Source organism: Agelaius tricolor, unplaced genomic scaffold, assembly GCF_023055355.1.
Source record: "Agelaius tricolor isolate 1412-34295 unplaced genomic scaffold, bAgeTri1.0.p SCAF_29, whole genome shotgun sequence".
NCBI classification, from domain to species: domain Eukaryota; kingdom Metazoa; phylum Chordata; class Aves; order Passeriformes; family Icteridae; genus Agelaius; species Agelaius tricolor.
In genome coordinates this window covers 7,953,933-7,970,663 of record NW_027269289.1, presented here as the reverse complement: position 1 = coordinate 7,970,663, position 16,731 = coordinate 7,953,933, and the positions used below count along the sequence as shown (strand labels likewise).

General features: G+C 56.5%; 1 protein-coding gene across 5 annotated transcripts in view; it reads right to left on the bottom strand.

Annotated features, from left to right (window-relative positions):
* Window positions 1-719: 719 nt before the first annotated feature.
* Window positions 720-16,731, bottom strand: part of SIK3 (SIK family kinase 3) — a 70,151-nt gene continuing 54,139 nt past the window's right edge. For 3 of the 5 annotated variants that reach the window (XM_071449708.1, XM_071449709.1, XM_071449713.1), the window contains 11 exons: window positions 14,294-14,437; window positions 11,520-11,670; window positions 10,678-10,803; window positions 10,279-10,364; window positions 9,512-9,621; window positions 8,567-8,903; window positions 7,446-8,332; window positions 3,718-3,881; window positions 2,900-3,032; window positions 2,649-2,816; window positions 720-2,335 (listed from right to left, as the gene is read on the bottom strand). In XM_071449708.1, the coding sequence (XP_071305809.1) occupies window positions 2,659-2,816; window positions 2,900-3,032; window positions 3,718-3,881; window positions 7,446-8,332; window positions 8,567-8,903; window positions 9,512-9,621; window positions 10,279-10,364; window positions 10,678-10,803; window positions 11,520-11,670; window positions 14,294-14,437 (2,296 nt within the window). In that variant the 3' untranslated portion in view covers window positions 720-2,335; window positions 2,649-2,658. The remainder of the gene's footprint in view (window positions 2,336-2,648; window positions 2,817-2,899; window positions 3,033-3,717; window positions 3,882-7,445; window positions 8,333-8,566; window positions 8,904-9,511; window positions 9,622-10,278; window positions 10,365-10,677; window positions 10,804-11,519; window positions 11,671-14,293; window positions 14,438-16,731) is intronic. The other 2 variants (XM_071449711.1, XM_071449712.1) reach the window with 1 other exon arrangement.

Sequence of the window (16,731 nt, the reverse complement as noted above, 5' to 3'; positions counted from 1 at the left end):
GCTCACGTCACCCCCTTTTCCCGCTGTGTCCCCAGCTCACAGGTCCCCTGCCCGCCCACGCCGGCCCTCGCTGGGGACCTGGGCAAGGGAAAGGGGAAGGCTCAGAGCAGGCACCAGCACTGGCACGGCCGCCACAAAACCGCCCTCAGCCCGAGCCCCAGAGCTTCCCTGTCCCACTGCCACCAGTGCAGGGATGCACGGGAATCAGGCTGAGCCCGGCCAGGCGAGGGGAGAGAGGGGACGGGGAGAGAGGGGCCGTGTCCCCAGAGGGGCTGCAGGGGCTGTGCAGGGCTGGCACCGCCAGGGCAGCTGCTACAGAGGAACGATGCTCCCGTTTCTGTGTGGCACCGGCTCCCTGCAGCCCCAGCCCGTGCCAGCCCGCTGGGCAGCGCCAGGGCATCGCACGGGAACTGCCCCCGCAGGTGCTGCAGGCACAGCTCAGCTCCCTGCGCCTCCCAGACCCTGCCCGCAGCTGGAAAAGCCCCAGGGCAGCAGATGCCGGGCAGGCTCCGATCGGCAGCACTGCCGGTCCCCACGCCCGCACAGCGAGCCGGGCTCGGGCTGCAGGGGGCTGCGGGTGCCGGGGGGCTTCGGGAAACCCGGCCAGGGGGGGCTGCTGGGGACCGGGGCAAGTGACAGCGCCATGGATGGGCTGGGGACACAGCAGCTGCCGCCCCTTGGACTTTGGTGTTGGGCAACAAGGCAAACAAGAGCCCAGGGAAGATCATAATCATGGTTTTATTTGTTATGATCCCACTGTCCAACTAATTGACTAGTTGCAAGTGACCCACAAAAAATGGACTGAAGATTTACTGAAACTTTTTTTTTCCTGTTCCGTTTTTAGTCCAACATAAATGAGGAAGAAAAAAAAAATACTTCTGACATTTCCAAAAAACAGAAATAATAGCAAAGTATATTAATATACATTCAACATATACTGCGCGTATTGATTACTACAATACAAAGCCATGATAAAAAAAGTGTGATACTGCGGATGGCACGGTGACGGCCCTGCGGGGCAGCTGCTGCTGGGGGGGGCCCGGCGACTCTCCCAGGATACAGTGTCATGTAAACAAAAGGAAAATGAACCAAAGGGACAGAGCAAAAGGCTTTCGGCGTTCCCCACCCTTCCCGCTCCATCCCGCGGGGCCGGGCTCTGGAGCTTCCTTCCCTCCTCTCTGACTCTCGGGATTGCAGAGCTGTCAGCGTCTTCTCCCGGAGAAGGGGAGGCCGGGAAGAGGCACGGGGTAAGGATAGCAAAGTCACCTCTGCCGTGCTGGTTTCACACTTCCTTCTGTGCAAAGTCAGGAGGGCTGGGTCGATGTTTCCTTTAGTTTTAAAAAATATTCCGGAAAAAATGTCAGTAAGAAGGGTCTGAGCTGGAGCTTGTCAAGTCCCAAAGGCAAGGGTGACACCACGTGCTCCTGAGCCCCGGGGCGGGGGGGCCTCCCGCTCCATCCACCACGGAAAGGATGGAAAAGGGACAAAGAAGAGACCTCTGCACGTCCCGACTGTATAAGGAGAATTACCACTGTCGCCACTGGCACGAGAGAAAACCAGTCACAAGTACAATGTCATTAAAAGAAATAAAATACTTTGAACAAAAGGTGCAAGTCACAATTCATATAGAACAGAATCTAGTTAAAAATTTCTCTCAAACAGAAATTCCTTTTGCCTTTTATTAATAACAATAATAATAAAACAACATTTACCAAAAAAAACAATTCCTACGTGATCAGGAGGAAAAGCGAAGGAAACAAAGAAAAATCCGTCTGCCCTACATTAGCCAGGAAAAGAAAAAACCCCAAGTCGTGGCAGATTTGGAAAGAAAAGGGGAGGGAGGGCAGGGCAGGGGTGATCCTGTCAGCACCCCGACACACGAGAGGGAACAGAGCAGACAGAGGTGAGACAAGAAGTGAATTGCACCGGGGTGGGGAGGGCCCTGCCAGGCCCAGACCCCCCAGTGCAGAGGACAGGGGGGAAGGAGAGCGTGGCCTCCATCCAGGAGCGGCTCCAGCCCCCTTGGAGCTGCCCAGGGCAGGCTCCAGGGAGGCTCAGCCCGGCGTGGGGCCCCGGGCAGGGCCAGCCCCCAGAGCAGCCCCGGTGCCGAGGCCGATCCTCCGTGTCGGGCTCAGGGCTCTGGGTGTAGCTGGAGTTACAGGCAAGTGTGGCAGAAATTAAAGAACCCAAAGGAACGACACACTGGATGAAGTGAGGATGAGGAAGGGGGCCATGGTATTCCAGTTAGTCAGAAATACTACGGCAATTTGGCGCAATGCTGCTAGATACTGTTGGTTTAAAATGGACCTTTTCATTTCAAAGCTGTACACAAACCCTGCAAGAGAGAGAAAGAAGATGTTAGGGGACACCAGAACAGTACATCTCCTCCCACAGCCCTCCAGCACTCCCAGGCCATTCCTGACCCTGCCCCAGGAGAGAGAGCCTGCTGTGCAGAGGGGTCTGAGTGCAGCACAAGCCTGGAAGGAGGGATGCTGTCCCTGGGCACACGGGGCACAGCAAACAGCTTCAGCACAGGAGCTCTGAGTGGATGGTCCAACCCCAGCACCGGAGCAACGAGCAGGAAAGGCGACCCATGGGAGTGAGGCCCGAGGTGTGGTGTGGTGAGAGAAGGACACAGGGATACTCACTCCCTCCTGGTTACACCCCTGCCTGCTCCATCCCAAAGGGCACCTCCGGGTGCTTGTAGCTCAGCAGGACGTCCGTGATACACGTCGAGGGGTAGCAGGAGGTGTTGAGGTGCTGGCTGCCGTCGCCCAGGTTCGCGTGCTCTTGACCTTCCAAACCCTCCCCGCATTCTGGGAGGGCAAAGAGGAGACTCAGCAGCCGTGGCAGTGACTCGGCTCCCCCAGGGGCTGCCCAGGCCCCCTCCCCTGCTCACCCTCGCCGTCCCTGTCGCGCAGCTGCTGACTGGCCATCAGCGACGACTGGCTGAGCACGGCGTCCGACATCCGGGCCGAGCTGAGCGCCTTCCCTGCCATCAAACTCATCCCAGGCAAGTTATCCAGCTGCACCTGTGGAGACGGCAGGACACACTCAGGGGGAGCTCAGGGTCCTGCTGTTCCCCATCTGCCCTTGGACAGGGTGCCCAGGGAGCCTCTGCAAACCTTCAGCAAGGGTTGGGAAAGGCACAGCTTGAGTGTAGCCTGTCCCTTCAAAAGGAGGATGGACTGAATGGTCCAAATGCCTCTGAACTAACAGAATCACAGCACAGCTGGGGCTGGAAGGATGATCAGATCATCCAGCACAAACCCCTGCCAAGGCAGGGACACCTGGAGCAGGTGACAGAGAAACACATCTGGCTGGTTTTGGGATGTCTCCAGAGAGGGAGACTCCAGGCCCTACCCTGGGCAGCTGTTCCAGTGCTCTGCCACCCTCCATGGAAAGTTCTTACTAATGTTGAGGTGGAACTTGGTGTTTTAGTTTCTGGCATTGCTCCTTGTCCTGTCACTGGGCACCACTGAACCACTGAAGCTGACAGTCTCATCTACAGCAGAAGGGAGCTGTAGCAAAGCCCACATCCAGATTTGGGCAGGACATTCCCCAGCACCCCAAACCCCAGAGGGCACAGAGCACTGAGGTCTGGGCTACCCTGACCAGCTCCTTCACAGCTGGGCTGGCTGTGTCTGCAGAGCCCTGTGTGGCCCCAGGCAGGCCAGGCTGTTTCAGAGCAGGGACCTGGCAGGCAGAGGCACCTACGTAGGCATCATCACTGTTCTGGATGGTGTGATGTCTCTGCAGGCTGCGGGGCCGCGGGTGCTCGCTGGACGAGGGGCGCACGGGGTAGCCCAGGCCGTTGTGGTCAGGCACCTGCATGGCTTGGCCAGGGGAGCTCCTGTCCATGCAGTTCCCTACGATGGACTCTTGAAAACCAGACAGGACAGAAAAAGGACAGGTTAGTACAAGGAACCTGCAGCCTCCTGTGCCACACACAAACGCTCCTTGCTGGCAGAGCAGGGAGAGGACCCCCGGCTGCTCCAGTTACAGTGGTGCAGCACCAGTGCCCCCAGTTGCACTCACAGAGGCCTCTCCCTCCCATCAATATCCCAAAAGATCCCAATGCTAGCTGCCTTCCACCAGGTCTACAAAAGCAGCCTAAGGCTGGAGGCAGTGGGGCAGGAGCACAGGAACCAGACCCTTTCCCACTTCTGCCTTCCCCTCGAGCCTCAGCTCGACCCCCACATTGTTACACAAGAGCTGGGGGAGCCTCCAACACGGGATGTTCCAGCAGGGCCCCTTGGCAATTGTAAGCAACATAATCCTGCTGAAAGAGCTGGCCAGGATCTTCACTTTTATCAGATGACTTCTCCCTGCCCTCCCACAATCTGGCTGCGGGAGCACACGAGTGCTCTGCCTGGCAAAGTCCATCTGCACTGCAAGCTCTTGTGACTGAGGGCAAAGGCCACATTCCTATCTGGCAAAGCCTCTCATCATCAAGTACATGATGTTTTGGATAAAGTCCTGAGCCATGGAGGAGCCTCCATCGGGGCTGAGCTCGCTGAGTGCAGACCCTGCTGAGCACAAACGCCCGAGCGCTGGGGAGCTGCCCCGAGGTGACACAGCTGCAGGTACATCCCTCGCAAAGCCAGAGCTTTCCCAGGGCTTTGGCCAGTGGGAAGTGATGTCCTGCTGTGCTGGGACACTGCATGGCCCAGCTGACACTGCAACTGCCACAAAACTGCTCCCCAAAGAGATCTCATAGAATCCCAGAACATCCCCACCTGGACCCACAAGGATCATGCTTGCCCCCGCGCAGAGCAGTCCCAAAATCTGTCCACAAATTCAGCAGAATTCAAGTGAGACCCCATCCCATGTGGTCCCCACGCTGCCCACAGGCAGCACATGGACAGAGCATGGCAGAGCATGGACAGCACAGGCAGCACACTGCTCCCCGGGCCCTTCCTCCATCAGGAATGTGGCATTCCTGCCGGAGCCCTGTCCCAGGGCAGGCAGAGATGCAGCCTCCCCCTTCCTTTGCACAACCGTGGGGTTACGTGCGGTTAGCAGTCAGCTTTCCCGGAAAAGAGAGAAGGAAAACATGAGGTAACAGATGTTAGCGGATCAGTGCCACCCACACACGGCCTGGGATGCTGCTCCAAGTGTGGGAACAGTGGTTGGGGCCAGCAGCCTGCTGCTCCAGCTCCACAAACAGCCCCAGCCCCAGCCCCTGTGCTGTGGGTGACGAGTTCCCTCAGCCTGGATGAGCCAGGACACAAAAACAGCTGCTTCCCAATGCCAGCACTTCACCTCTGGGGATGCTGCTCTAGAGCAAGGGACAGACAGCCCGAACTGACACCCCCAGCCCTGCAGAGGAGAGCCTTTCATGCCCACATCCTTTGTGTCCCCGTGGCATGTGACGCTGGCACGGCGCTGCCGCCAGCCCGGCTCCCTCTGCCCAGGCTTCCCATGGGCAGCGCTCCCAGCCCCGGGACGGCCACGCTGGAGCAGAACTGGAGCAGGGCTGTTCACAGGCAGCTCAGTCACATCCCAAACAGATCTGGTCGGCTCTCAAGGTCCCCGGCTGCCATCCCTGGCAGCTGCTGCACAGACATCCAGAGCTGTGTGATCGGCATTAGCACGCGCCCTTGGAAGCACAGACACTCCCCAGCCACAGGGAAACTACACTCTGCTCCACGGAAACCCATCTGGGGAGCTGAGGCAGGGAGGGAAGATACCCTCAAACTGTACCCTCATCACACAGTCTAGGGAAAAGAGTGGGAAAAGCCAGGACACAGGATTTGGTGTAGGTCAGTAGTGGGAAAGCCCAGGGATATGGGATTTGGTGTAGGTGAATAGTGGGAAAACTGAGTGATGTAGGATTTGGTGTAGGTCAAAACCAGGAAAGCCCAGGGGTGTAGGATTTGCTGTAGGTGAGGGTACCTGGGAAGCTCTGAGGTGACTCTGCCTGGACCTGAGGCAGCGCAGGCCTGAGTCCAAGTGGGTTATGGAGGCCATAGGGAAAACGGTACAAGCAGTTGCATCCCAGGACATAGTTTACTACAAACAGCCCTGTCAGAAGGGCTTACACAAGCCTATTTGTAAACATCTATTTGCTTTTACTCATTTACAAGGCCTTGCAGTCTAAAGTCCTTCTCCTTTGTGTAACCAGTCCTTGCACCAGCAGTGTGGGGGCTGAGATTTGGCTTCTGACTTCAGCAGACCTCACTGTCCATCTACCAGGCTTCAGTGACAAGATTCAGACTCATGATTTCACACCAAACACCCCTCCAGAGCTTCCAATCTCCGCTGGGCCTGGGGCGATTCCCCCCACTCCAAGCACAGCAGGGAAGCAGAGCTCTGAGAGCAAAGAGAATTCAGAATTGAGGAGGATTTCAGCACAGCCCAGCCTTGTCCCTGCCCCCCGCCCACGCTCTGGGGGGCCAGGGCTTGGCAGCCCCACTCAGCCCTCCGAGCCAGCCTATTCCAGCCCGGTACTTTCCCAACAAACCCGTGCTGTGTCCCTGAACAAAGCTGGGCCTCCTGTGCCCTGGACACAGCTCCTCCGCAACAGGGCCCCGAGTGCCAAGGGCCAGCTGGTGGCTGCAGCCCAGCGCCCCGAGTCCTGCAGGGAATACTGATCTGCCCACTCAGCCTCTCCTCAAAGCCCTCTTAGCAAGGGGCTCAAGGGGTGTTTTTCCTGCAGAGGAGCCTGTGATTACAGCTCAGGCAGGAATTCTCTGACAGCCCAGGGCTGCCAGAGCAGCCACTGAGGAGCAAAGGTGCAGCTGCTTCCAAGGAGCAGGAAAGGTCTTCAGATCCTAATGGCAAGTTTAAACTCACTCTCTCCAGAATCCACCCTTCCCAGTTCAAGCAGGGATAGAATCTTGCTGCTGCTGATGCTTCCCAAAGTGCCAGAGAGACTGCGAGGCTGCTGGAGCCACAGGACACTGACCAACACTGTTACTGTGTGTTTGTGGGAGCTTTAGCAGTGCCTGGGCTAGAGGGTCTGTGCTTAAGAGCAGGAATAAATGGCTGCACTGCCACAGCTGGGGTGTGCTGGCAGCTGAGCTGTTCCTACCCCCTCTTTACAGGGGATGAGGAACATCACCAGCAAGAATAAATCTGTGGCCACCATGCAGCACCCCTGAAAAGATGGCACCAAGCTGGGCCCTGGTCTTTACCTGCCTGCAGAAGTAGGTCAAATTCCCAAGGAAAGCAGCCCATGGGGCTCCTTCCTTATTCAACCCTGTTTATTACAGAGGCTGTGCCTGCAATTTACTTCAGGCCACAAAAGCCAGAAAGAATCTTGGTAATTCTGTGCTATGCAGAGCATGTCAGGAAACCCTTGGTGTGCCGGGTGGGACGGCGTCCTGGGCAGGAAGGTGAGTGGCTGGCACAGATGGACAGCTGGCCTGCACAGACAGACAGACAGCTGGCCTGCACTGACAGACAGACAGCTGGCCTGCATGGGCAGCAGGGAGCCTTACCTCTGCTGGGCACCTTATTCCTGAATGCGGGCTGATGCCTGTACTGGTGCGTTGCCAGCTCCTGCGCGGGGTTAGCAGTTCCTAGCAAAGATTCGGGGTTCCCGTGCCCTCCTGCGTTCACAAGCAGAGGGCTCTCGTGGCAACCTTTGGTCAATGTGTTTGAACTCTTACTGTCAGGAAAGCTGTCCCTGTTTCCCTCGCAGGCGCAGTCCTCCTCCATGCTCTCCGAGTGGAACAGGGCTGGCTGGTGTCCGTATCCCTGCGGTGGCGGTGGCACAGAGGCAGGGACCTGCTGGATACATTCTTGCGCCCTGATTTTTAAGAGATGTTGGGGGCTGTTCTGGGGGTGGTACGTGTCAGCACTCTGATAAGGCAAAGACAACGACTGGCGCTCCGAGAGGTTCTGTCCCATGCTGGTGCCCATGTTCCCAGCATCCCCTTGACTCATATGCCTGAACAACTCTTGGTACTCTTGCTGCTGCTGCTGCTGCTGCTGCTGCTGCCGCCGTTTGATGAGCTGTGCAAATTCTGCCTGGGGCAGCCGCATGTCCGTGTGCCCCGTGAGCGAGTGCCGGGGGGAGAGCAGTCCCTGGAGGATGTGTGGTACCTGCTGGTGTCGGCTGTAGTCGGGCGGGGTCGGGGACAACAGTGCCTGCTGTAGTGCCGATGCCGTGTAGTGCTGCTGCTGCTGCTGCTGATGTGCGTTCGGGGGGAAACTGGGGTACTGCTCAAGCTGTGGGACCTTCAGAGCCTGCTGGGCTGCAGGGAACCCCACCCCTCCCGGCGGGCTGTAGTTGCTGGGGGAAACGCGGGGCTGCTCCGGGAACAGGTGGGGGTGTAAGTGCACCTGGTCGTAGTTGGTGGGGGGATACCTGTTCACGTTCAGACTGCAAGGACAAGGAAAAGGATGAGTGACTGTGCTGCTCAGAGGGAGCCAGAGCTGCTCCTGCACCGAGGGGCTTCCCCAGGCACGCGGCACAGCAGCCCTAGCCCGGCTCAGCCGGTCCTTCCCAGGGCCGGCGAGGGAGCAAGCACAGGCACAAGGCAGAGTGTCGAGGACAGTGTGTCTCACATTGCCCCTCCCTGCTGCCCCGAGCCCCGCAGGCAGGAGGGGCCCTCACCTGTGCGACTCGGCGCTGTCGGCGCTCAGCTGCTTGGACAGCTGCCGGTGGCCGTAGCTCAGCGAGGCCATCAGGTTGGCACGGTGCTGCATCTGGATCTGGCTGGCGCTGGGGCTCAGGGACATGCCCCGGGCGTGGGAGGCCCCGGGCAGGAGGCTGCTGCCCACCATGTCCCCGGGCTCCTGCACCTGGATGGTGACCTGCTGGGGCTGCTGCTGCTGCTGCTGCAGGGCCAGGCACGTCAGCCCCATGGCCGGGGGAGGAGAACAGTTACCCGACTGCGGGAAGATCGTGTTGTGGGATGGCATCCCCTGGAACTGGGACTGGGAGGCAGCACCTGCAAGGAACAAAGACGCTCAGCACCTCTGCTGGCCCAGGGTGAGCCTTGGGAGAGAGATCTGCTCTGCTCCCCGAAGGGCTGGACAGGGCTTGGATTAACCTGGGCTAGTGAAAGGTGTCCCTGCCTGTGGCAGGGGGCTGGAGAGGGATGATCTTTAAGGTCCCTTCCAACCCAAAGCAGGCTGTGATGCTGTGATTCATTCCATGACTCTGGGCCAGGCTGGGAGCCCAGTATGTGTCCGTATGGGTGCTCTGTCATGCTGTGCCAGCGTGCAAAGGTCACAGCCAGAGCCCCTTGCACCAAAACAGAAACTCTGCGGAGCTGACAGGGATTTGCATAAACCTGAGAATATCAGCCCTTCCTCCCCACCCCCGGGAGAGATAAGTAAGGATCTTGTGACAAGGAACCTGACAGCACATTCCAGCTGGCAGCTTCTCTGAGCTCTCGATAACAGCAGCCCTTGCTGCCAGATGGAGAATCTTTTACATCATCAGCAAACTGTGCAGGGCCTGGGCTGGGGGGGAACGGAGCCCTGGCAACCCCAGGCTGCTCCTGAAGGCTTTGATGGGATCCCACGGCCCTGCCCAGCTCCCAGAACTGCTTACCATGGGGCTGGAGCACGCTGCTGCTCACGGGGGGCGGGCTGCTGTTGGGTTGCCTGAAGAGATGATTGCTGGGGTGGTTTGGGGGTGGGCTGGATGGCTGGATCCGTAACCTACGCAGGGAAACAAGCACCTTCTCACCAGACCCGCTCCTTGTCAAGATGCTGTCTCAACTGTGAGAACTGATGCCAAACACTGTGTGTCTTGTTCAAAATAAACACCATCGAGCCCTTGCTGGGGATCCCAAGGTCTCTGCAGCTTGGCTTCTCTTCTGAGAGCCACCTCCCTTGTCCAAATCACACAGGGAGTGAGCACGACCTGGTGGCTACCACAGAAACCTGGGGACAAGGACACTGCAGACTCACCTCCTGAGTCACTGCACCTGGTGAGACACCCTGCTGTCATTTCCCGTAACTCAGCCTCCCTCACCCACAAGTCAGGGTGCTGAGGGCAGGGAGGCTGAGCTCACCAAGGGCCTGGCAAGGTGTGAGACACCCAAGGAAGCATGAGAGAGCTTCAAGCCACTCAAAAGCCAGGACTGTCAATCCTCTGCTCAAAGCAGGTCTGTGCCTTTGAATCAGATTTCTCTGATTCTAAAGTCCTTCTGAGAGAATCCAGGCCAAAGGACCAGGCACATTCACCTGGGAAGTGGCAGTGTCATTCTGACTCCATAAACCTCCAACTCAGCCTGGCCTCTCCTGAGTGTGTCAGCTCATCCCTGGGCTTCAGGAAGAGTCAAACCCAGAGCTGTCCTAAAGCCATTTCTTTACCTCTGGAGCTGGTGAGTGAGCAGAGCTGGCTGGTTTTCACATGGAGCTTGCAAGGGTGGAGATGGCTGGGGAGGCCGGATACAGTCCTGAACCAGGCACCACAAGAAAACAAGAAGTGTTTGCAGTCAATGTCTCAGTCAGTAAATTTAGAAACACTGCTGGGTGAAGCAGGACATATCCAGATTCACTGAGTGTCAGTCCCTGACTGCAGCCCTGGCTGCCACAGCTACCACAGCAGCTGTGCAAACATCTCTGCTGAAATCCTTCAGCCTTCCCGCTACAGCAAGCCCAGCAAACGCCCCTCCCTCAATCCCCCCGGGACCTGCTCACGAGTTGTGTCTGCAGCAACACAGGAAAACAGAGCTGAGCCTTCAGCAGCTCTGGCTCGGGCTGCACTACCTGAATCTGCTGATGAAGGATCTGGTGGTGCTGCTCCTGCTGGTACAACATGTGCTGCTGCTGCGTCTTCTCCAGCGTCCTCTCATCCATGTGCCCACCATACATCTTCTGGAGCTGCTCACACTCCTGCAAGGAATCCAGCACGTCCCAAAAATGACCTTCTGGTGCACAGTACCCTGCTGTGTGGGAATGGCACGCTCTGCAGCCCACCCCTCTGAGAAAAGCTGGCAAAGCAAGCCTAATCCATTCCCTCTGACAGAATCAGGTGTGCAGGGACGTGGCAAAAAGCCAGGAAAGCAACGGGTGCACGTGACACTGAGCTGGCACTGCTGTGTTCCCTTAATGCAGGCAGCAAGCTCTGGGAACGACACTTCAAGGTGAGGAGAGCATCTCATTTGTGCCATTGCTGCAAGGGGAAAGGCCTGTCCTGGGGCCAAATCCTGCTCCAGCCACTGGCAAGCTGTGCCTGGCTGTGCAGGGAATATCCCACAACACACTCAGGAGCTGCCCTTTCCTGGGACACCCTGGAACAGCCCCAAACTGCTGCCAGAGGAAATGTGGGAGAGCAGGAGCTGCTGTCTGACAGTGCTGGTGGGACAGGCAGGACACCCATGGGTGGGCACAGCATGATGGTTCTCCCCAGAAAAGAGGGGGCAGGAATGCCCCCAGGTGCCCAACTGCAGGTGAACAGCTCATACATCCAGAGGACACCCAGGGTTTGCTGCAGTCATACAGGGCAGGAACAGCCCCAGCGTGTAAAGATTCCTCTTTTGCCTCCTGAAGCAGCAAGACCGAGGCAGTAAGAATTCCTGGTGGAGGCTGTTTTGAGGGCCCCCTCTCACCTGCTGAAGCTGTTTGATGCTGCTGTTATTGCCCATCTTCTCCAGGTGGGCTTTGAAAGCCTGGATGCTGGCGGCCCCGTCGGAGAAGCGCCGCACCGGGGAGAAGCGCTCGGTGGGGAGGTGCAGAGTGTTGGAGTCCTTGTAAATAGAACTGAACACAGGGGCAAGGGGGTTAGAGACATGACACCAGCCAAAACACAAACTGCAGCACAGGCTTTCCATCTCCACCAGCCTCCCAGCTGCCTGGGTGCTCCACACTGGGCAATCAGAATGGGCACATCTGAACCAAGCTGTGCCCAAGGCACCTCAAGCACTTCCCCTTCTCAATGAGGTTTCTTTGCCATCAGAGGGAGCCAGATTTTTTTCAGGAGCTGTTTTCTCCCGAAGCTGGGGCTCCCCATTATCACTGAGCTCCTGCCCTGCCATTAGGTGCCATCTGTGTTATCAGGAGCAGAGATAACCTGGCAGACACTCAGCACAACGTGCCTCACAATAAACAACTGGGGCTCTGCCTGCCCTCGTGGCTTCCGGGCAAGTGCTATCTCTGGAACCTGATTTCTGTGCAAATCACAGAAACACAGGATGGTTTGGGCTGGGAGGGACACCTTCCACTAGCCCAGGTTGCTCCAAGTCCTGTCCAACCTGGCCTTGGACACCTCCAGGGATGGGGCAGCCACAGCTGCTCTGGGCCTCCCCACCTCGCAGGGAGGATTTTCTCCCATCACTAAAGGATTTCTTTTGTAAAGATTCTGCAGATGCCATCTCCAGAACCCAGCAAGCAGCATTTAATGCACAGGCTCCAGCAGCAGCCTTTGTGTGTGAGAAGGTCATGGAGACATGGTCTTTACAGCACCTCTGACACCAAATGCAGCAGGAGCCTGCCTGGCTGCAGCTGGAGTGGTCCAGAGGTCACTCTGAGGGCCTGCTCCAGCTCCCCTTGTCACAAGGTGACTGATGCTGCACCACTTCCAGCAGGCTGGGTTCTGTTTTGTCCCTGTCTCTGCCTTGGGAGGACACAGTTCAGCTTCCTTCCAAGGAAAGAGCCGTGCTCCTGCCTTTTGAAGCCATCCCATCCATTATCCTGATCCATTTGTTCTCCTGTTGCATTGGTGGAAAGCAGAAGCTACAGATAAAATCATGCTGAGTTTTTGAAACCCGTGTGGGCAAGGCAGAACAGCTGCACTTCCCTGTACAGCTGGACTTCAATTCTGCTTTCAGACATTTAACGTGACAAATAAGAACACACATAAGATGGCTTAAAATAGGTTAAGGGCTAAAATAAAACCCACCTGCCGTTCAATAATGTGGTTTATTTACACAATGACTGCTAATTTCTGTGCCAGGTATGTAATGAACTCACTGTGGAACACTGTGTTTAGACCGTGGTCAGATGAAATTTCTGTGATTTCACAGGAAAAACACAGGACAGGCTCACAGCACGTTACAACACCAAGAGTGGAACGAGCAGATACCACCCTGCTCATGATGCAACAGCTTCAGGACTCCAGAGCCAAGAGCCAGAGGTGACACCAACGTTATTTACAGGGTAAGTGTGTTTAAAGTCTTGTAAAAATTCCGTTCCTGCTGTGCGTGAGGGACTTGGCTTACCTTTAGGATTTGCAGCAATCCTGAAAGCAGGACACAGCACATTCTGCTTGTTTTGCACGCTGCACTCCTCTTCCTATCAAGCTGTGGCCCTAGAAATGTTTCCCCTCTGCTCTTCCCATCCCCCAGGCACCTCTGAAGAGTAACTTGAGGGCAGAGAGGTGCTTATCTTGGCTTTCCAGCTCCAGCGTGGCACTAGCACTGTCTCAGTCTGCTCAGAGTTCACCTGTCCCTGCTGATTACATCAGTGCTCAGCTCAGCAGGTCTCTGGCTCCAATAAAAAGGGCTTTGTCAAGCCTGCCACTGTGAGCTGCCTGAGGGGCTGAACAGCAGCACCAGCCTGGCCTGGCAGCCATTGCTTCCCCAAGAGGCAGCAAACCCCAGTGTGCAGCTGGTTTGCTCCTAGCACTGAGGTGTCAGAGCATTTTCAAGCATTTTTAGAAGGGTTTTTTTTTTTGTTCAGAGGAATTTAAGCTCCTTCTGTGGCATTAGCATCTCCGGTTGGCTGCTGTGATGAGGGCTCTGTCACATTAATGCCTCACCAGGACTGTCCCTCCCACACATCCTGAGTGTATTTAGATCTAATTCAAAAGTTCCCTCTTTCCCAAACACTGTGATTGGTTTTCTTTCCTTCCCCACCCAGATTCCTTTTCTCACATCATTCCCATCAAGGGTTCAGGTGAGAAATGAAATTACTCTCGAGGAGCTTTGCACAGAGACTTTGCAGTCAGAACACACAACTCTGGTGCAGAACAGTGAGGGTTTTAAGCTCTGCTGTGGATGACTCTTGGTCCAATCTTTTGCCTGCATCTGCCTCCAAAAATGTTCTGTAGCAAATGTGCTACTTCGATGCCTACCATTACACAGGGAAAAGCTTTCCTCTAAAAAAAAAAATAGCTTATTCCCAATATTTCTGTGATGGCAGCCATTGCAGCAATCACTTCCAGCCACAAAAGTGGGACTGGAGGGAAGAGCCAGCTGGTTCCTGCTGGTCCCTGCAGGCAGGGGGTCAGACACCCTCTGCTCTGTGGGTCTGCTCTTTGTCCCTGCTCCTCCTCCTCCTCCTCCTCACCCCTCCCTGCCAGCGGGATGTCCTCAGTGCTCTGTTCCAGGGCCACCTGGGCAGGGTTCCTGAGCAAGCTGCCCGGCCGGCCGGTGCCGTTACTCACCGGTGCTGGTCGGGTCCCAGGTGTGGAGCCCAAGCCCGGGGTCGGAAGGACTGCTGTCCTAGCTGCCTCTGCAAGTCTGGAGGGATTTCAGCTGTAGGGTTGGTCATGGCCAGAGTGTGCCTTTTTGACCTATTTGCCAAGTATCTGCAACAAGCAGGAGCACATTTTATAAGAGACTGATGGGAGTACTCCGAAAACAGGGAGTGTTAGATAACCCAGAGAACACGGGAAGGAAGAAGCTTGTGCAGTGCTCAGAACGTACCATGGACACGCTGCCCATGCCCGTCACAGCACTGGCTCCCCAGTGCTTTGGGGACAAATGTAGCTGCAGCTGCTGCTGCTCCACTGCCAGCCTTGGAAGGAAAGAGGAGCCGTTTGCTCTTCCCAGCAGGAAAGCCACGTTTCACCTCAAGGGGAATGCTGGTATGTCCCTTTGGGAATACCCACCTGCCCTCAGCGGGCATTCACTGCAGCAGAGCAGGTCTGGCCCTGTGCCCCAGCCTGGGCAGAGGTAACCCAGCGGGAGCTGGGCACAGAGCAGAGCTGCTGCTCTGCCCGGGAGCCTCGGCTCCTCAGAGCCACCCTGGGCCACCCTGGCTCTGGCCACCAGCAGTGGCCACCTCGTCCCAGCAGGGGAAGGCTGCCCAAGGAGTTGAGGAAGGGCTGGGCTGAGGCAGGCTGTGCCAGCCCGGTCCAAGTGCGCCATCTAGTCCCTGCTCAAAGTCGGGAATGCCCCGGGATGCGCAGGGAACGGGAACCGAGCAGCTCCCTCCGGAGCCACCAGCACCAGGGCTGGGCTTGCCTCCTGAGCTGGGAGGCGACAGCTTAAACAAAAGCCTGCTGTGCACGGGAGAAGAGCTGCGGGTCTCCTGCAAAGCCCCCAAGGATCGGGGAGGAGGAACTGGGAGCCTCTGCTCCGGCAAGGATGTGAGGAAGGGCCAGGCAGAGCTGAGAGCTGCTGCCTGCCTGCTGCTCCTGGCACGGCTGAGCTGGCAGAGAGGGGCTGAAGCCCCTGCCCAGGGCTGGCCCTGCACCAGGCTGTGCCTGCTCAAGGCCGCTGGGATGAGCTGAACCCTCTGTGCCCTGTGAACACAAATAGCAACGAGGCAGCTCCAGTAACCAGGCCAGGCACCACTCGGGCACTGACACCTGCAAGGCCTCACCTCTGCTCTTTTACCCAGCTACTGCCCCCGGGAAGCAGAAAGAGCAGCAAGCAGCACAGACTTGCCCAAACCCAGCCTCTGTTTGCTGCTGAAGCCACTTAAGCAGAAGCAGCAGGTTAACAGTGCCGTGGTGCCCCGCCAAAGCCCGTGCCATTAGCTGTTTAAGAATCATTTGATGTAGACAGGGAAAGGTTCCCAAAGAGCTTTACTGTTGTGGTTTGCTAAGATCATTTTATTTCAGCCCTCCAGGGAACAATCCAATCACGAGCTCTAAGAGCGTTTTGGGTGGAAGAAAGTTTCCCAAAGCTCAAAGGAGATGTGACTGCTCCCTGGAACAGAGAGAAGACTGTGCTCTGCTTTCAAGGTCAGATTAAGGAGGGCAAAAGCTGCTCACTGGTGGCTGCAAACAGAGTATTTGGGGCAGTGTCCTGAGAAGCTAAATATTTGCATCTGTCCCTGATGTTAATGCTATTTACCCTTCTCCTCTGATGACTACTGACATGTTGCAACACAAGGGGGTGGAGAACAAGTTAACACACAACCTGGATGGTGCTTTTTCAAGGCCATCTGGTGGAAGAAGAGCATGTGCTGTGAAAGAACTTAGGGCAGCACTGTCGAGAGCAGTGAAGTGACCTCTGAGTCCAAGGGGACTTGGTTCTCAGTGGGATTTGAACATTTCAGTGCCTTGCAAAACACTGCAGAGGGGTTTCAAAATGTTTTCAGCTGAGCTAATGCTTTAAAGGCTCAGCTAAAACCTTCAGGTTTAGAATAGTGAAAATCTGCCCAGGTAAGATGTCCAGGCATGCTCTTGCCAAGAATGAGATTTATGTTTGCACAGCCAAGAAGACCACCTGCTGTCTGAGGTGCTGTCAGAGGACATTACTGGCCCTATATTAGAACTGTTAATGGCTGTTGGAGCTATTACTGAGGCTACAAGTTGACTTTCCAGGCTGAGGTATGCAAAGGGAGTCTCAGTGCACAGCCTGTCACTGCTCACACCCACTGTTCCCTGGGAGCACTGAGAGGAGCACAGCCGGCCAAGGCTCTGGAGCATGATCTGCACCCACCCCAGTGTCACCCTGCCTGCAACAACCCCCAGCTGAACCCTCGTGAGCCCCTGAGGAGCCACTCCCTTACCCAGGTGATGACCTGTACAAAGGGGGATCCAGAAAGCTCTTCCAATCTGAGGTAAGAAGCAGGAGCACCCACCACACGTAGTGCCCAGCTGGTTAGCAGAGAGGAAACTATGCAAAAGCTCCTAAGAAAATGTTAGCA